At 45.4% G+C, this 20317-nt stretch overlaps 2 protein-coding genes and 1 non-coding gene across 3 annotated transcripts in view; 1 reads left to right on the top strand and 2 right to left on the bottom strand.

Moving 5' to 3' along the window:
• The first annotated feature begins 676 nt into the window (after positions 1-676).
• On the top strand, positions 677-783 carry LOC111536543. The gene has a single exon (XR_002729768.1). It is a non-coding gene; the product is annotated as a U6 spliceosomal RNA (small nuclear RNA).
• A 5344-nt stretch (positions 784-6127) lies between these two features.
• On the bottom strand, positions 6128-9453 carry TIMM8A (translocase of inner mitochondrial membrane 8A). Its single transcript, XM_023202915.2, has 2 exons — positions 8991-9453; positions 6128-7133 (listed from the first exon to the last, which is right to left on the bottom strand). Exons 1-2 carry the CDS (start codon positions 9120-9122, stop codon positions 6972-6974), a joined length of 294 nt encoding a protein of 97 aa, XP_023058683.1. The 5' UTR covers positions 9123-9453; the 3' UTR covers positions 6128-6971.
• A 457-nt stretch (positions 9454-9910) lies between these two features.
• BTK (Bruton tyrosine kinase) overlaps positions 9911-20317 on the bottom strand; it is a 29239-nt gene continuing 18832 nt past the window's right edge. The window contains exons 11-19 of the mRNA XM_026452150.1: positions 19808-19887; positions 19501-19628; positions 18695-18769; positions 17662-17833; positions 16926-17142; positions 15507-15571; positions 14697-14815; positions 14020-14177; positions 9911-10416 (exon numbers count right to left, since the gene is read on the bottom strand). Of these exons, the coding sequence (XP_026307935.1) occupies positions 10345-10416; positions 14020-14177; positions 14697-14815; positions 15507-15571; positions 16926-17142; positions 17662-17833; positions 18695-18769; positions 19501-19628; positions 19808-19887 (1086 nt within the window). The 3' untranslated portion in view covers positions 9911-10344. The remainder of the gene's footprint in view (positions 10417-14019; positions 14178-14696; positions 14816-15506; positions 15572-16925; positions 17143-17661; positions 17834-18694; positions 18770-19500; positions 19629-19807; positions 19888-20317) is intronic.

Genomic DNA, 20317 nt, shown 5'->3' with positions numbered 1-20317 from the left:
ATGGTTACACTTTAAAGCCCAAACTTCACCACTACACAATATATCCATGTAACAAAGCTGCATTTGTATCCTCAAATCTGTAAAAATAAAATAATGTCTTGTTCTTTTCTTACATTTTCAATTATATCTTTAATCATTTAAAGCATATTTTATAGTGTATATTAGATGAGTCTGCATGTTTCAGGGTCTATGTGTTGTATCTTCAGACATTTGATTATGGCGTGGTGTTTTTTCATGTGTTTTGTAATTTTTTATTTTAAATTGTGTTCAGTGCAGCTTTACTTGTGGGAATCTTGTGAGGGGTATGTCTCTCTAGAGTTGTTTTATGTTGCTTCTGCTAGGTAGGAATAATAATAGTTATACTCTTAAGTGAGTATACACTTTATACTCATTGTTTGGTGTAGAGGGTTCCTGGACATTGTAGGAGTTATACATTTTGAATCCCAAACCCATGTGAAAGCAGGCCTCAGAGGGAGGAGACCTGTTTTCTACCTTTTTAGAGCTCAGGTTGTCTTCCTATGCTAGCGAATGAATTTTTGTCTTGTTCATCCGTATTGAAGGTGTAGTCCTTTGAAACTCCCAACTTCCTACAGGTGTTTCAGTTCCAAACCCCTGCCTTACTTAGGCCGAAGGCTCTGTCTCCTGCCTCTACAAGGCCATCAGAACCAAAGCACGTGTGCTCGCTTCAGCAGCACATGTACTGGAATTGGAATGATGCAGAAAAGATTAGCATGGTCCCTGCACAAGGATAATGCACAAATCCGTGAAGTGTTCCATATAAAAAAAGAAGAAGAAGGTGGATCACGGCAGATGGGAGGCAAGACTAGATTGCAGCTCCAACTTGGACGAATAGAGCAACATGTGGACGCTCGCATCATGAAATTTTGCTCCAGAACGACTGCAGGAATAAATCAGGAAACCCAAGAAGACCCACAGACCCTCTGAAGAAAGCGGACTGCTCCTGCAGGACCCAGGAGACACACCAAACACTGTGAGTGCCCAAACTGTGGAAGTGGGAAAGGGAGATCTTCTGCCCCCGAACACACACCCCCACTGGGGAAACTGAAGGCCTAGGTTACGGGAGAAGATTCTGACCTTACCTGGAGCTGAGTCAATTTAGATACCGTGTGAAATACAGGAGTAGAGGGAAGAGCGGGAAAAGCCCTGTGAGCTCACTGGGTCCCCTAGCAAACCATTTCTGCCTGGTCTTACAGGGATCCTTTGGTAGGGTGGCCAGAGGCACTTGGAAAAGGTCACAGGGGGAAAGAAATCTCCAGCCGAACTTTGTAACAATTTGAACTGAGGCCGGGCACAGTGGCTCAAGCCTGTAATCCTAGCACTTTGAGAGGGTGAGGAGGGTGGATCACCGGACGTCAGGAGTTCGAGACCAGCCTGGCCAAGATGGTGAAACCTCGTCTCTACTAAAAATACAAAAATTAGCCAGGCGTAGTGGTGCGTGCCTGTAATCGCAGCTACTCGGAAGGTTGAGGCAGGAGAATCACTTGAACCCAGGAGGCAGAGGCTGCAGTGAGCTGAGATCGTGCCACTGCACTCCAGCCTGGGCGACAGAGCAAAACTCCGTCTCAAAAACAAACAAACAAACAAAAAAGACAGTTTGAACTGATGGACTGATGGAGAAGTCTGGCCAGAACTTGTTAGGGGGTGGGGCATGAATCTGGTGTGCAGACTCCACAGGCGGGGTAAGAAGGAAAGCCATACTTGCTTTCACAACTGGGAGATGGGTAGCCTGGGGCAAGATCTCAGCCCTGCTTACTCACTGCCTGGAAACAGACTCAGTGCTGTTGGGTGGGGGTACAGTGGGAGTGAGACCAGCCCTTTGGATTCTGTGGGCGCTGTGTGAGGCCTGTGACTGCTGGCTTTCCCCCACTTTCCTGACAACCTGCACAACACAGTAGAGACATCCATAATCCTTCTATGATTATGACTCCATTGACCTGGGAGCCTCACCCCCATACCCCACAGCAGCTGCAGCAAGACCTGCCCAAGGAGACTCTGAGCTCAGACACACCTAGCCCTGCCCCAATCCAATGGTCCTACCCTACCCACCCTGGTAACTGAAGACAAAGGGCACATACTCTTGGGAGTTCTAGGGCCCCGCCCACCACCTGTTCCTCCCCATACTACCACAGCTGATGCTATCTGGAAAGTGCCACCTCCCAGCAGGAGGCCAACAAGCACAAAAATAGTACATTAAACCACCAAAGCTAAGAACCTTCATAGAGTCCATTTCACCCCTTTCCACCTTCACCAGATCAGGTGCTGGTATCCACAGCTGAGAGACCCATAGATGGTTCACATCACAGGACTCTGTGCAGACTACCCCGAGTACAAACCCAGAGCCTGGTAGACTTGCTGGGTGGCTAGATCCAGAAAAGCTGTAACAATCACTACAGCTTGGCTCTTAGGGAGCCACATCCACAGGAAAAGGGGGAGAGTATTACATCAAGGGAACATGCCATGGGACAAAAGAATCTGAACAACGGCCTTCAGCCCTGGACCTTCCCTCTGACAGAGCCTACCCAAATGAGAAGGAACCAGAAAACTGACTCTGGTAATATGAAAAAACAAGGTTCCTTGACACCCACAAAAGATCACACTAACTCACCAGCAATGGATCCAAACCAAGAATAAATCTTTGATTTACCTGAAAAAGAATTCTGGAGGTTAGTAATTAAGCTACTCAGGGAGGCACCAGAGAAAGGTGAAGCCCAATGTAAGGAAATAAAAAAAATTGGAGAGGCACGGTGGCTCACACCTGTAATCCCAGCACTTTGGGAGGCTGAGGTGGGCGGATCATGAGGTCAGGAGATCGAGACCATCCTGGCTAACACGGTGAAACCTCGTCTCTACTAAAAATACAAAAAAATTAGCTGAGTGTGGTGGCACACACCTGTAGTCTTAGCTACTTGGGAGGCTGAGGCAGGAGAATTGCTTGAACCCGGGAGGCGGAGGTTGCAGTGAGCTGAGATAGTGCCATTGCACTCCAGCCTGGGCAACAAGAGTGAAACTCCATCTCAAAAAAAAAAAAAAAAAAAAAAAAAAAGTGAAGAGAGGACTATTCAATGAAATGGATAGCATAAATAAAAAACAATCAAAGCTTCAGGAAACAATGGACACAATTATAGAAATGCAAAATGCTCAGGAAAGTCTCAGCCATAGAATTGAACAAGTAGAAGAAAGAAATTCAGAGCTCAAAGACAAGGTATTCGAATTAACCCAATCCAACAAAGACAAAGAAAAAAGAATAAGAAAACATGAACAAAGCCTCCAAGAAGTGTGGGATTATGTTAAATGACCAAACCTAAGAATAATTGGTATTCCTGGGGAAGAAGAGAAATCTACGTTTGGAAAACGTATTTGGGGGAATAATCGAGGAAAACTTTCCCAGCCTTGCTGGAAACTTAGACATCCAAATACAAGAAGCACAAAGAACATCTGAGAATTTCATTTTCAGAAGATCATCACCTAGGCACATTGTCATCAGCTTATCTAAAGTTAAGATGAAGGAAAGAATCTTAAGAGTCTCCCTCAGAAGTGTGGGCCTGGCTGGGCACAGTGGCTCACACCGGTAACCCCAACACTTTGGGAGGCCGAGGCGGGTGGATCACCTGAGGGCAGGAGGTCGAGACCAGCCTGTTCAACATGGTGAAACCCTGTCTTTACTAAAAATACACAAATTAGCTGGGCGTGGTGGTGGGCACCTGTAATCCCAGCTACTTGGGAGGCTGAGGCAGGAGAATTGCTTGAACCTGGGAGGTGGAGGTTGCAGTGAGCCGAGATCACACCACTGCACTCCAGCCTGGGCGACAGAGTGAGACTCCGTCTCAAAAAACAAAAAAAAAAACAAAATTAACCGGGGATGATAGCCACACCCCATAACACCAACCACACACGTGTGAGGCCAGGAGGCAGAGACTGCAGTGAGCCGAGATGAGATCATGCCACTGGCTTGGAGCAGAGCGAGACTCCATCTCAAAAAAAAAAAAAAAAAACTAAGAAGGAATAATATAGTAATAAATAACATAATACATATAATAATAAGGAAAAGACTAAAGAACCATTCCTATGACTTGAGGTTTTAAGAACACATTTTTTTTATTTTTGAGGCAATGTCTCACTGTCACCCAGGCTGGAGTGCAGTAGCATGATCATGGGTCACTGTAGCCTCGACCTCCACAGGCTCAGGCGATCCTCTCACCTCAGCCTCCCATGTATCTGGGACTATAGGTATGTGCCACCATGCCCAGCTAGTTTTTGCATTTTTTGTAGAGATGGGGTTTTGACATGTTGCCTAGGCTCGTCTCAAACTCCTGGGCTCAAGCAATCCTCCCACCTCAGCCTCCCAAAGTACTGGGATTATAGATGTGAGCCACCGTGCCCAGCCTCACATTAAAATTTTGTAGGAAAAAAGTCAACAGGGACATATAGACAAAAGGTATATGCATTTTAAAGTCTCATTTTCCTGGATTTCAAAATGCCATTATTCTTACTACTACTGCTACTGTTACAACTTCTTCACCATGTGATGTTGCCCAAAGAGCAGCCAGACCCTCCTAAAATTAAGTTATATTACATCACTCACCAGTTAAAAATCCCTCAAATGGCTCCCCATCTTGCTTAGTAAAAGCTCAAAGTCCTTGCCATGGTCTACAAAGCCCCACATAATCAGTGCACACACACTCCTTGCCGTGATCCATTGCATGCATTTTTCTCCAACCTTATTTCTTTTTTTTTGAGATGGAGTCTCACTCTCTCACCCAGGCTGTAGTGCAGTGGGCCATCTCGGCTCACTGCAATCTCTGCCTCCTGGGTTCAAGTGGTTCTCCTGCCTCAGCTTCCCAAGTAGCTGGGATTACAGGTGCCTGCCATCACGCCTGGCTCATTTTTATATTTTTTGCAGAGACAGGGTTTCACCATGTTGGCCAGGCTGGTCTTGAACTCCTGACCTCAGGTGATCCATCCACCTTGGCCTCCCAAAGTGCTGGGATTACAGGCATGAGCCCGCCGCACCCGGTCTCTCCAACCTTGTTTCTTACCATTCTCTTTAATTTACTTTACTTCAGCCATAATGACCTCTTGACTGTTCTCCATGGCATCATGCATGCAGTTCCTACCTTGGGGCCTTTGGACTTACTGTTAACTCCTGCCTGCAATGTTCTTCTCTCAGACACCCACAAGGTTTGGTTGCTTAGTTCATCCAGGTCTCTGTTGAAATGCCACCTTCCCAAGGAGGCCGTCTCAAACCATCTTATATAAAATAAGCACACTCCATAAATATTCCCTAACACCCTTACTCTGCTTTTTTTCTCCATGGCACTTATTACAATGACATATTTATATGTTTAATTGTCTACCTCCCCTAACTAGACCACAAGCTCCTCAAGGGCAGGGACTTTGCTTCTGTGCGCTGCTGAAATCCTGTCACTAAAAACAATGGCACAGAGTATGAATTTAAATGTTTAACTGTATTTTCATCATGATTTAAAAAAATTTCTAGCAGGGCACGGTGGCTCACGCCTGTAATCCCAGCACTTTGGGAGGCCAAGGTGGGCAGATCATGAGGTCAGCAGTTCGAGACCAGCCTGACCAACACGGTGAAATCCCATCTCTACTAAAAGTACAAAAATTAGCCCACCACTGCACTCCAGCCTGGGTGACAGAGCGAGACTCCGTCTCAAAAAAAAAAAAAAAGAATTCCCTTGTAGTACCTTTATGGGGAAAATCTAACAGGAACTTGAAGCTTTTAGAGATGTTCATTTCCCCAGATTTCATGGATTTGCACTAGAGGCTCCCAACAAGTAGGTCCATTTTAGGTCTATACTCCTGTCTACAAGGATTTGAAATAAGAAGAGGAGAATCCAGTCAATACAACCTCTACTGTACTCAGGGACTTGACTGCCAACACAGAACTGCTTCCCTTCCCATCTCATCTCAAGGTTCTCTTTTCTCTCAAAAAGGTCAGGAACCCCTGGAATACTGTGCTGTACCTTACACAGAGCAGGCACCCAGACTGACCGACTGTATTTTAGCCTTGGAATCAGCCCATGCTAAATCTCTCCGGGTTGCAGATAATAACTGCAATAGAATGCCTTCTCAATCACAGAGGTGAATCTTATATAGCTTTTATTTCAGTGATCAAAAGAATGCAATAAATGGAGTCTACACTAATTAACATTAGGCATGCACCTCTACCTGAAACTGCTGTTAGCTTCTGATTGGCCTAAATCTTTATAACTTATTTAGGCACATCATTGAATTTTTTGTACCCTGATATACAGGGTAAGTTAACTTCTTCCTTGTGGCAGTCTAGTAATAAGAATTATGTTCACTGGCTAGATTCCTTTATAAGTAAAGGCCTCTAGACTCTTAGGCTACCTATCCTACCTTGAGACTATACTTAATATGGATATTTAAGCAAATCATCATATAGGAAAGGGAGATCATCAAGAAAACTGAAGTATACTGTATAAATATTCTTACAGATCTTTTTCTCCAGCACTGATAATCAAACACTAGATAAGGACACCAAATGATTCTTCCCCCACTTCTGCCCTTTCTGATAAACACAAGGATCTCCCCTGAAACCAGAAATGACTCCACACAAATGAGAGATTTTTACGTATGTGGTCCCACTATCAAAATTATAGGAAGCAGTTAATGGGGCTTTGAGAAAAGCATAGTCCCATGTACAGTAATATGCATCTAAATAGAGTTTTCCATTCACCTGTCAATTATTTTCACAAGATTAGCATTGAAAAATACAAGCAAACATATGACCCTCAAGCTTCACACACACAAAAAATTGGTCTTTGTTCATTCTCAGATGACAGGATGTCCCAAGAGTAACAAAAGATGGGAGCCAATCCTCTCATAGCTGTTTCTTCAATCATCCCATCAACAGCTCTTCATTTCTTGAACTACCTTCCTTTTCCAAAGAGGTAATGCTGAGATCAGTCAGAAAGGCTTTCTGAGAAAACTGGCTTGGATTTCTGGGTCTGTTCCAGTCGATTCAAGATGAACTGGCTTGTATCAATGAAGCGCTCAACGCAGTTCACAAAACAGGCCTCAGCCCGACTGTCCAACTTTGGCCCAGGCTTGTCCATGCACTTCTCCTGCTCAGGACAAGATACAGAATCACAAAGGGAACTTGGAAAGAAAAAGACGGTTGGGGGCAGGGGTCCCTTTCTTGTTGCTTAGAGAAAAAAAACTACCTAAAAATAGTATCTGATATGTTAATAATAGTTCACATTTGGCAGCTGACCAAGTATATAGCAATGTTCTCTAGCCTTACATTAAATTCTTACAACAATCCTATGGAATAGATACTATTACAAATCCTCATTTTACAAAGAGGGAAACTGCGGCACAGAAATACTTTCCCCAAAGTCATAGGGCCAGAAAATGGCAGAGCTGGGATATTCCAGAGCAAGAAAATGGCAAAATACAAGTGAAGTAACCTTTCAATGAATTAGGTTGTAACTCCACAATGCTGTTTGCACTAAATGCCTTTAAGTTAACTACACAATAAAAGGGTGAAAGGATAAATCATTACAGCAAGATACACTAAAACTTACCAAAGAAGAAAAAAATCTATGACTTGAGATTCTATAACCTTGTCTACTTAAGCTAGAGATTCTTGAATCCTGTCACGATGAATGGAAAATTGTATGAATTTTCCTAAAGGGTTCATAGCTTACAGGTTTTTTTCCTTTCTTTTGTTTTTTTTTTTTCTTTTTTGAAACAGAGTCTGGCTCTGTCACCCAGGCTGGAGTGCAGTGGCATGATCTCACTGTAACCTCCGCCAGGTTCAAGCCATTCTCGTGCCTCAGCTTCCTGAGTAGCTAGGATTACAGGCGGGTGCCACCCCGCCCAACTAATTTTTTCTATTTTTAGTAGAGACAGGGCTTTGCCATGTTGCCCAGACTGGTCTCGAACTCCTGACTTCAAATGATCCACCCACCTCCCAAAGTGCTGGCATGAGCCACCACGCCTGGCAGCTTACAGATTCTTGCAATAGTACTTAACCACACGCCCTCCTGTCCCCAAAGTAACCAATCACAGATATTTTTTAAAAAGAATCAAAGCACTCTGGTCCAAGGCAGACCAGAGTTAAGTAAGCATCTGGTAGGTGTCATAATCCAGCAATACCGTAAGTTTATGGGAAAGGGCCTGTGGAAACCAATGACTGTATATAGTTCAAGTTAAGTGGTTCAAAAATTTCGTTCATTATTCTCTGCCATGTACACAAGCCTCAGACCCTCTAACTCCAAGGAAAATTATCCTTGGCCTCTGAATTCGGTGAATTGTGTACATTAAGGGAGAGCTGTCCTTGGCAAGCAGAACACGTTGTCAAGCTGCAAATGCCTTCCACCCTTTTGCCAAAGTCCCCTCACAGGGCAGGCTCAATTCCTCAACCTTCAGACCCGAAACGGCTTGGTATTACACAACAATCCAACAAGAAAGCAAATAAGTATGTACGTTGGAAGAGATTACACCACTTTTATAGTTAGTGGGCTGGAGCCACTCATTTCTTAGCGGAGAGGGTTAGAACTAGGTAATGAAGGTAAATCCCGAGAAGTCCAGGAATAGCAGATTCACTGATTCACTGACTCTCTGGGATTCGGGCTGCCAAAAATAAAATCCCAGTACTGGGGACTCCAATCAGTCTTGGTGACCAGCACTAGGCAGCTTCAACCTCGGGTGCCTGAAAGTGCTGGGTGTCCAGTGGCATAAGTCTTCTTTGATACCCAGTCCTCTGCACCAACAAAGCCGAGGTCCGGAATGACAGTCCCCAGAGAACCGGAGTCACCCTTCTCCCATCCGGCTAGGCCACAGGAACCTGAGAAAATCAAGGGGTGCTGCCAGGTGCCTACCCCCTCCCCGAATCCCCGACGTTGTCGCGAGTCCCGCGGTACAAGGACAGAGGGAAAGTAGGTACACCGTTCAGGTCCCAGCCCCAGGCTCCTCACCCAACAAAGTTCAGTCATCTGGTGCACCAGCTGCTGGAAGCGCTGCTTTTGAGTTTCTACCTCGATGAAATGCTGCAACTGCGGGTCCACTGCACCCAAACCCGCCGCGGAGGAAGAAAAGGAGGAATCCATCCCAGGGCGACCAGGCTTGCAGAGACGAACTCCGCACCAACTCGCCGACCTTCACGTGTCTCCGCGACGGAACCGGAACCACAGCTCGCCGCCTCTGGGACCGCCCCCGTGAATGCACTGCGTCGGCGCAAGGCAGGCGCCCAACTCCACCCCGCCGCCTCACAAGCCTTGGCGCGTGTGCTTGGTTCCCGGAGTCGGCGGGTCCCACTCCTGGAGCCCGCAATCCCGCAACCCCGCAACCCTCTGGTTGCGCCCAGCCTTGCGCCTTGAGATCGCAGGGCTTAGTAAGCCCAGAGCCGAGGTGCCGTTGAGATGTTATTCCAAAAAGAAAACAAAGGAGAAAAGGAATTTACTTCAGACCACGTGGTCCATTCCGTGCTGGCCCAACAGCTCCGCCCCTGTCCCTTTCCAAATTGGCCCGCGTTTTCTGAGCTACCAGAGTTGTGCGCTGACCGGACAGCTGGGTCGGTTTTTGGCTATTCTGGGCCACTGGCTTTCGTTTTTTGATGAAGTTTTCCTCTCCCGACGTAGGGAAATGAGACTCTGGCAGTTTGTGCCCAACTTTCAGATTCATTCAAATAACATTGCATGCCTGCTGTGACAGGCGTTGTTTTGGCATAATGCATCTCTGATTCAGAGGCAGGAGTTAACAAGAGGGCTTAAACCCGGAGGATCCTGTCGAGTTCTCAGTGTAGGAATATGCCAAACTAATGCCACACAGCAGCTTTCTGCAATACTGAGATAGGGTGCTTCAGGGAGGCTGCATGATTAATAGAGATACCAAAGACTTTCAAGCTTTCTAGTAATTTTATTTTATCAAAACACCCTCCCCTCCCATCTTTATGACACCATTTCATTCTTGCCAAATTCTGCCCACCCACCCCCGTACCCCCAAGCTCTACCAAATGCCTATTCAAAGAGCTGTTGGACCCCTTTGTGCAGCTATTTACATCCTCCCTCCTAAAAAATGTTTTCATCGCAAATTCAGTCTGTCTTAATTCTCTCGGGAAATTTCAGGCACAATAATTTCTTGGCCTTTGCTCAGAAGCCACTGTCCCAGGGAATCAAAAGAAGAGGGGCATTCCCAGATGTAGAGAGGGGCCTTTTTGTATTCAGTGGGAGCACAAAGGCTTCAGGGCTCCTAAGCTTGGGATTTCCTCTGAGAAAGTTAAATTGGGGCTTGTGGAGAAGAGAAGTAGAACCAAGAAGCTTATTGGCGAGCTCAGGATTCTTCATCCATGACATCTAGAATATTGCTCAGAAGAATTTTGAAAGTGGGACGTTCATCTGCTTTCTAAAACCAAAGAAAAAGTAAAGTGAGAGTGGCTAGAATCCAGAATTCAAGGGAAATGCAATGACTAAGCAGCAAATGTTTATTAAATACATGCTCTATGCCCAGTAGCATGCCCTGTCGATCACAAAAGGAAAAAAAAAAAAAGAAAAGAAATAGCAGCTCTCCATAAAGTATTTGTGCACTTTTCATCTTTAGTAACTCAGGTTATTAGTGTGATAAGAACAATTTGCAAATTAAACTGACAATCACATTGATCAAAATTGAGGGCAAGTTCATTATGTAACTGTACACAACACATTCTCACATTCTTATTTTGGATCCTCAAGTGAAAAATGGCTACCAAACAAGTTCAAGTGGTTGGCGAACAGAAATCTCATGTGATAATTTTTAATTTTTAATGATTAATATTTCAAAACTGGGCCGAGCGCGGTGGCTCACGCCTGTAATCCCAGTACTTTGGGAGGCCGAGGTGGGCGGGTCACGAGGTCAGGAGTTCAAGACCAGCTTGACCAATATGATGAAATCCCGTCTCTACTAAAAATATAAAAATTAGCCAGGCATAGTGGTGCACGCCTGTAATCCCAGCTACTTGGGAGGCTGAAGCAGGAGAATCGCTTGAACCTGGGAGACGGAGGTTGCAGTGAGCCGAGATCAGGCCTCTGAACTCCAGCCTGGGCAATAGAACAAGACCCTGTCTCAAAAAAAAAAAAAAATATTTCAAAACCACAGGCTGTATCACTGAGCAGGGATTCTGAGTACCTGGAACCTTGTGTTACCACTGTCTGGTAACAAAACGACTAAGGGTTTTTTGTTTTGTTTTGTTTTTGTTATCACTCTCTGGTAACACAAAGACTAAGGGTCTTTTTTTTTTTTTTGATAGAGTCTCACCCTGTTGTCCAGGCTGCAGTGCAGTGGTGCGAGCTCAGCTCACTGCCACCTCCCGGGTTCAAGCAATTCTCCTGCCTCAGCCTCCCAGGTAGCTGGGATTACAGGTGCACACCACCATGCCTGGCTAAGTTTTGTGTTTTTAGTAGAGACGGGGTTTCACCATGTTGGCCAGGCTGGTCTTGAACTCCTGACCTCAGGTGATTCGCCCGCCTCAGCCTCCCAAAGTGTTGGGATTACAGGCGTGAGCCACCGCGCCCAGCCTAAGACTAGGTTCTTTTTGATGGCCATGGCCCATAAGCCCCCAAGGTATTTAGTATTTAGTGGTTTAGGGAACATTCATGCCAGAATGCTCTCAATCTGTCAGAACCAATGGTCATCAATTTCTTGATTCCTTAATTCAATGATTCTTAAACTTAGCTGAGTATCAGAATTTCCTGGGAAGTTTAAAAAGAGATTTCTGAGTTCTACTCCAGGCACACCTAATGAGAATTTCTGGAGAAAAGGCCCAGTAATCTGCTTTTTTTTTTTTTTTTGTGATGGAGTCTCACTGTGTCACCCAGGCTGGAATGCAGTGGCAGGATCTTGGCTCACTGCAACGTCCGCCTCCCAGGTTCAAGTGATTCTCCTGCCTCAGCCTCCTGAGTAGCTGGGATTATAGGCGCACACCACCACGCCTGGTTAATTTTTGTATTTTTAGTAGAGACAGGGTTTCACCATGTTGGCCAGAATGGTCTCGATCTCCTAACCACGTGATCCGCTCACTTTGGCCTCCCAAACTGCTGGGATTACAAGCATAAGCCACCGTGCCCAGCCAGTAATCTGCATTTTTAAGAGCTCTTTAGGGTTTCTGATATACATCCAATTTGGACCACTCCTTTAAACAGGCTGTGGATAAAATACCTGTCTGAAATCATTTTTAATTAGCAGAGTAAGAAGGTCCTGGTTGGGAGGGAGCATAACCAATCACCCTTAATCCTGCATCACACAGGAGAAAGAAGGAGTCCTCCCATTCTGTACCCTTTCTCTGTGATCTGTCATTTGTTCGAGGGAAACGAGCCATGCTTGGATCCAGATACCCACTTTTCACCTCACCAAGAGGGCTCCAGATTCACATATGCACTTGTTAGACACTCTGAAGAGTTGAGCATTTATTTCCTACTAGAAATTTAGGTTGCCAAGGATCTACTGAAAAGTCGAGAAGGCATCTTGGGAAGAACTCGAGGTAAGAGGAGCAAAGCAGTTTAATAGTAGTAGGACAGATTTCCCTATTTCCAAAATACTACACCTACCCACATACCCCACAATGCACCATATTAAAAAGCAAAAACAAAACAAAGCAAACAGAAAAACCCCACTACCTATTTTAGTTCTCTTTCAAGCAGTAGGGTTTTTTTAAAAATCTCATTTAGCCGGGCGCAGTGGCTCACGCCTGTAATCCCAGCACTTTGGGAGGCAGAGGTGGGCGGATCATGAGATCAGGAGATCAAGACCATCCTGGCTAACATGGTGAAACCCCGTTTCTACTAAAAATACAAAAAATTAGCCAGGCATGGTGGCAGGCACCTGCAGTCCCAGCTACTTGGGAGGCTGAGGCAGGAGAATGGCATGAACCCGGGAGGCGTAGCTTGCAGTGAGCCGAGACTGGGCCACTGCACTCCAGCCTGGGCGACAGAGCGAGACTCCGCCTCAAAAAAAAAAAAAAAAAAAAAATCTCATTTAGGACCTCAGTGAGAAACAGTAGGCAGCTAATAAAGTAGAAGAAAGGGCCAATGACACACAAAGGAATGAACAAACTTTCATGACTTTTCTTTTGTAATGCCCATTCACTTGTCTGAGTGCCTCTGGCTGCCTGTTTATGCTAGATGACATGGCCCCACAACACCCCACTCCCTAAAGCTGAGTTGGCATTGGAGTGTACTAATGACACTCTAGTGAGAATTGGAGTGGGCCTGGGAAAGCCTCTGGCCATCGGATGATCGAGGTGCAGGCCAAGGTCAGAGAATATGTGCAAGGTCTGGTGTGGTGGTTCATGCCTCTAATCTCAGCACTTTGGGAGGCCGAGGTGGGCGGATCACTTGAGGCCAGGAGTTTGAGATCAGCCTGGCCAACTTGGTGAAATACCATCTCTACTAAAAATATAAAATTGGCTGGGCATGGTGGCTCACGCCTGTAATCCCAGCACTTTGGGAGGCCGAGGTGGGCAGATCACCTGAGGTCAGGAGTTCAAGACCAGCCTGGCCAACATGGTGAAATCCTGTCTCTACTAAAAATGCAAAAATTAACCAGGCGTGGTGGCATTTGCCTGTAGTCCCAGCTACTCGGGAGGCCAAGGCAGGATAATCGCTTGAACCCGGGAGGCAGAGGTTGCAGTGAGCCAAGATCGTGCCATTGCACTCCAGCCTGGGTGACAGCGAGACTGTGTCACACACACACACAAAAAATTAGCTGGGTGTGGTCGTGCACACCTATAATCCCAAGTACTCAGGAGGCTGAGACATGAGAACTGCTTGAATCTGGGAGGTGAAGGTTGCAGTGAGCCAAGATCGCGCCACTGTACTCCAACCTGGGTGAAAGAGCGATACCTTGTCTCAAATATTAAAAAAAAAAAAAAAAAGGAAAAAAAGAATGTGTGCAGCTATCAGTCTGTGGCTGAATGGCCAGCTAAATGGGCAAGTAGATTCAAGGAAATAATTTAAGAGGTCATAAAACACTTACCTCATGCCAACAACTGTACATGATGGTATACACCTTCTCTGAAGCCAGATGAGGCCTGTAGAGACGTAGGCCTTGGGCAATGTGTTCAGCAGTCTCACTGTTAGTAAATCTCTCATATGGCATCTTCCCCAGGGAGTAAATTTCCCACATCAAAACTCCTAGAAGATGAAAAAAAGTGTTAAATTAGTTTGCAGTCTTTTTGGATAGCAGGGGGTCCTAGTCTTCCTAGATCAACCTCAAAGATTAGAATCAGTTGGTTCCCTACTCTGTGCTTTTTACATTTTGCCCAAATTTCTGCTACAGTACTGACCACACTAGATGGAGATCAGGATCGTACTAGACTATTAACTCCTCTAGAAGAGAGACAGCATCTTATTTGTCTTTGTAGTTATAGGGTCTGGCAGAGTGCCTGGTACATAATCAGTATTCAGAAGCTGTCGAAAACTGAATGAATTGTTTTCTTTAACATGGTTTAAGTTCTAAAAAGACAAGAGATCATGTCCAGTTTAGTTTTTATCCTCAGAAACCCCTGTGGTGGCTGACACACAGTAAGCACGCCCCAAGGATTGGATGAATGAAAGCAAGAACATCTCTCTGTGGAGGTTGCAAAGTGTGAATTTTCGCATTACGTTTCTTTTCCTTTGAGCTGTATAATCTGTGTAATCTTATCCACTTACCAAAAGCCCAAATGTCAGATTTGCTGCTGAACTTGCTATACATCAGGACTTCTGGTGGGGACCACCGGACTGGAAATTTGGAACCTACTGAGCTTGTGTATTCATCATCCAGGACATACCTGCAAGGGATCCAGGACTTGTTGTCATTAGGATTTGGAGAGCTTGGTATTTGCTTACGTTTTCTTGGCACGGTCACAAGAGGTCACAAACACAAGAGGTCACAAACACACAAGAGGTCACAAACACACACAGGCTTTCTCAAAAGTCTCTCCTTCTCAACTAGTATCTTCTACAAATGTTACTTTTAACAAATTTCCTGTTTTTTATCTGATTGAGCTTTCCTGATTGACAATATGGTTACAAGAAGGATGAAGTGAAATAAGATCTAGTAGGTACTCCCCTCCTCTTCTCTATACTTTTCCTTTCTCTACTCTTCTCCTTCCCTTCCTTTTATCTGCAGTTGTCACTGGGAATTTGATTAAGAAAGAAGGAGGAATGGAATAAAGTCATCAGGATTAATAGATCGAGATAGGGTATTGGGGAAATAGCTAAAAAAAAAAAAAAAAAAAAAAAAAAAGAGGAGGTAGAGATAAAGGGAGAAAGGGAGGAAAGGGATATGATGATAAAACAAAAGGATGAAAGAGGTGGCTTAAATAACTCAGAGGAAGAAAAAGAATAGAAAGATAGGCAGAAAACACTAGAATGAGAGGAAAAAAAAGAAAAGGAGAGGATTAAAACTATAACACCTACCCATGTTTCATACTGTGCTATTTTTACTTCTGGAGGGAAAGATGAAAAAGGCACACTCACCTGGACAGGCCGAAATCAGATACTTTAACAACTCCTTGATCGTTTACCAAACAGTTTCGAGCTGCCTGTAGTGCAAACAGATACCAGTGAGACTCCGTCCCCAGTACAGAGGTTAAAGGCACAAAGCTTCTGCTGACCAGTAGAATGAAGGCAGGGAAGCCTCATCTCCTTCGACTACAGACACCTTCCCACCTAATAGGAATCTGTTGATGCCACCAAGAAATTTTGATTCATTTTCACCATGTGGAAAGCAACCTGCTCTGTAGTCCTAGGTAAAGCACTGAGGACATACAGAACGATTGCATTCTCATGGGCAATTCCATACCACCCCATTCCCTCACTGGTATGCTGAAAGAATTAAGGGAGAGGCTGAGTGCAGTGGCTCACGCCTGTAATCCCAACACTTTGGGAGGCCAAGGTGGGTGGATCACCTGAGGTCAGGAGTTCGAGACCAGTCTGGCCAACATGGCGATACCCCGCCTCTACTAAAAATACAAAAATTAGCTGGGCATGGTGGCGGGTGCCTGTGATCCCAACTACTCGGGAGGCTGAGGCTGGAGAATCACTTGAACCCGGGAGGCGGAGGTTGCAGTGAGCTGAGATGGCACCACTGTACTCCAGCCTGGGTGACAGAGCGAGACTCCATCTCGAAAAGAAAAAAAAAAGAGGAGAAAGAGAAGTAAGTTTGTTTTGTTTTCTGCTTTTCTGCCAATGAGACTAGGACAATTTGAGCCTTGGCCTGACCGAAAGAAACAGGGGCGCAAACTCTGATGCTTACAGGGGCCAGGCAAGTTAAGCAAGAGTGAAGTGAAGTGGATGGAGATTGCAGGAAATGGAGAGTACACGCCTGGTCTAAAGGAAAGGAAGTGGTTTGTGAGAATGTGGACCTGGTATTTCCAGATGGTCTAGATTTTCAAGAGAAGCTGGAAATTCCAGGGTTTTTTTTTTTTTTTTTAAGTTAAATGTTTCTTTTTAAGGGTTTGCTAATTATTATATAACATTAAAAAAACAAACAAGCAAAAACACACGTGGGCCAAATACATCCACAGGCCCCAGTATGTGACTCTGAAGGAACCAAATGATGACCCCATGACAGGAGCAGTCCCATTGGGAAGCACAGTCCCTTCTGTTCCAAATTCAGAATGGCCACTAAAAGACCCCACCATTTTCTTGTAGGTGGTAGAGGGTTGAGGGTGAGTGACTGCTCTGATTCCCACCATGGCAGACTTCATGGAACTGAGGCTGGAGATATTTGATGGGCTCAGCATTGGGGCAGAGGCACGCCTAACTTACAGTATTTTCTAGATAAAATTGAAATGATGGCACCAGCAGCCCCCCTCAACCATGTATGATATATCTTCCACTGCTACTTCCACCCCATCAGCCCTTGGTCCTAAGCCAATTCTTCTAAGGTCCCACCAGGTCTCGGTGAAGGAACTGCTTTGACTCCAGGTATTCCATGGCTTCACAGACATCCTTGCACATCTCCAGCAGCTGCTGAGTCTGGAAGCGGTGGCGCATCTCCCTCAGGTAGTTCAGGAGGCAGCCATTGGCCATGTATTCAGTGATGATGAAGATGGGGCGCTGCTTGGTGCAGACGCCATACAACTGCACCAGCTTCTCATGGGAAAGATTCCTACAGGAAAGGCAAGGATCTAGTCTTTCCCTTTTGGCTCTGCATACTAGCAATAAAGGGGCTGTGGAGGAAGGGGTTGACCTAGTAGTAGAGCATCAGATAAGGAGTCATACCAGCAAGTTTATTTTCCTCTTTTCCACCCTAAATCCCAAAAGTGCTTAATATGTGGAAGTAAGCAGGGATTTGGAGCCCATCAATTGAAAAGGAAATGAGTCCAGGAATGAAAGAATGCTAAGGCTAAATTAGAATCTGTCTTTCTCTTGAAAGTTTAATTTTCTACATCTACCCCCAAATGCTACTGAGATGGTACACACCCATGATCACTACTATTCTCAACCAATATCTAAGTCACAGAAACCATTATCTTAGCAGTTAGGACTACCACCAGTTGAAGGTTAACTTCAATCCCTCATCCCAAACCTCTCTCACTGTAAGTCATCTTTAAACCTCAGTGGGTTGTTGTGTGAATTCCTAGACTCCGGCAAATAGATTGAGAGTTGAGTTTGGGCTATAACTCACATCATGACTTTGGCTTCTTCAATGAATTCATCTTCAGACATGGAGCCTTCTTTGATCATCTTGATGGCCACATCATACTGGCCTCTCCATTTCCCATACTTCACTACCCCAAATTGTCCAGTCCCCAGCTCCTTCAAGAAGGTCAGGTCCTTTGGATCAATTTCCCATGATCCTAACAACAAAGTCTTGGTGTGATTCTTTGGGGTCATGAATGTATAATTCTTACAATAGATAAGAATCCCTACTGGGGTAGAAATAGGAAAAGTAGTAAAGGGGAAATTTTTAGAAGTACTAATCTGTGTTTGTTTAAGTCAATCTCAGAGACAAGGGATTAACTGGTTAGAGGAATCTGGGAATTTTAGGTTCAAGGTGGCCATAAGGTAAGAAGATAGACTAAGTAACCTCCCCAAATCCCTTTATGATTATGTTAGTGATGGTAGTTAATGAACTCAGGGATAGTACTGAAAATTTTTCCACAATTAAAAATAAAAGACAAGGCCGGGCGCGGTGGCTCAAGCCTGTAATCCCAGCACTTTGGGAGGCCGAGACGGGTGGATCACGAGGTCAGGAGATTGAGACCATCCTGGCTAACACGGTGAAACCCCTTCTCTACTAAAAATACAAAAAACTAGCCGGGCGAGGTGGCAGGCGCCTGTAGTCCCAGCTACTCAGGAGGCTGAGGCAGGAGAATGGTGTAAACCCGGGAGGTGGAGCTTGCAGTGAGCTGAGATCCGGCCACTGCACTCCAGCCTGGGAGACAGAGCCAGACTCCGTCTCAAAAAAAAAAAAAAAAAAAAGACAAAAAGACCCAAGACAACGACAAAGCCCTTTATGAATCTATGTTTTTGCAGTCCCAGTAGTAGCCACTAGAGGAAGAAAATCAGTGAATAACCTTTGCTTGGATCTGTCTTGAGCGTCCTCGAGGCAGTTGATGCAGAACAGGGTACCTCAAGGACACTCCCTAAGGCAAGGCCAGCAAAGGTAGTTTTTGCAACTGGCCAGTCCACCCTATCCCAGAGAAATAAGGAGTTACCATATCCCAGGCCTGCCGTGGAAGGTGCATTCTTGTTTTGTTGAGACACTGGATATTTGAGCCTGGATATGAGTCCTGAAACAGAGATAGAGGTCATGCTGTTGGCGTGGTGTAGGAGGTGGGATGCCTCACACTTAAGTGCCTCCTCACTTAAAGCCTCACACTTCTGGTGTGTATCTTTCTAGTACATTTTGAATCCCAGAAGACCTCTGTGAACCCACATATTTCCAGAGGTTTCTCCTCTCACAAAATACTTTTCAGGGACAAAAAAGAGAAAATACTAATTGAAATACACCGCCTAACTGAATATATTCCCACCTCCCAGCTGAGGCTTAGCTCACATCCTACCTTCTTGATGAAGTTTTCCCCCATATCCATGCCCTCACTGATCTCTCAGTTTTTAGAATTTTTACAGTGCTTAGAAACTTTCTTTTGATGTTGTCTAACCTGTATGTTCTGAGGACAAGGACCTCAACTCAGAATGTTCCTGTGTTCTCCTCTAGAACTGAGGACATCGCTGAGTACACAGTAGGAACTCGATGAATACTTGCTGATGAATCAGCCACCAGCCTCTTTTGTGTCTTCTCTTAACACTGAGCATCAGTCACCAAATAAAGAGTCAGTCCCTATTGGGTGTAGGCCTGCCTCTGACCACCTCTTTACCAGCTTCTACCCAATATCACAGGTATTTCCCTTCACAGTGAATTCACACTGTCCTGTGAGGTGGATTCTTTCTCTTATCACCTTGTCTTACATTGCTTATCCTGGTGTCTGTAACCCCCTTCTCAGTTGCCCCTGGTACTCACCCGCAGAGTTGTGCTGATGGTAGTTAATGAGCTCAGGGATGGTGCTGAAAAGGTGCTTCTCAGCCAGGTAATACTGGCTTTGAGGTGTGGAACACACAACATAATGACGTATCACCCCTTGAGGGTCCCTGAAGAAGTGGATGCTTAGTCAGTAACTTGGGCACAAAGGTCAGCAGAACCCAGGAAGTGAAGTGAGATGAGTTTTGAGTTTCAGAGACAGAGGAAGTGGGACGGGCACACTATCAAGGAGCTATTGGGAGGGTACCCCTGTTCTTTGTCCTCAGGGCCTTGGAATAGTAGCACTCACCCCGTGGATTTAGCAAACACAGACACTGTATATTTGCCAGCTTTGCTGGAGTCTCTGACAATGAAACCTCCTTCTTTCCCCTGAAACAACAAAAAGAAGCTGTCTGTAGGAGGAAGTGGTGCTCACACCTGCATCCCACCTGCCCAAACTTGAGAGAGAAAATAGAACAACCCCTGATTTTACTGCCAAGTTCCACGCTTGAGCTACAGCCTCATTGCTTTTAATATTAAAAGGTGCAGGCCGGGCATGGTGGCTCATGCCTGTAATCCCAACACTTTGGGAGGCCGAGGTGGGTGGATCACGTGAGGTCAGGAGTTCAAGACCAGCCTGGCCAATATGGTGAAACCCCATCTCTACTAAAAATACAAAAATTAGTTGGGTGTGGTGGCTTGTGCCTGTAATCCCAGCTACTCGGGAGGCTGAGGTAGGAGAATCACTTGAACCCAGGAGGCGGAGGTTGCAGTGAGCCCAGATAGCGCCCCTGCACTCCATCCTGGGTGACTGACAGTT

The sequence above is a fragment of the Piliocolobus tephrosceles genome, chromosome 12 (genome assembly GCF_002776525.5).
Source record: "Piliocolobus tephrosceles isolate RC106 chromosome 12, ASM277652v3, whole genome shotgun sequence".
Lineage (NCBI taxonomy): Eukaryota > Metazoa > Chordata > Mammalia > Primates > Cercopithecidae > Piliocolobus > Piliocolobus tephrosceles.
Note: the sequence above shows the minus strand (reverse complement) of the source record. Positions and strands in the feature narration are given on the sequence as shown.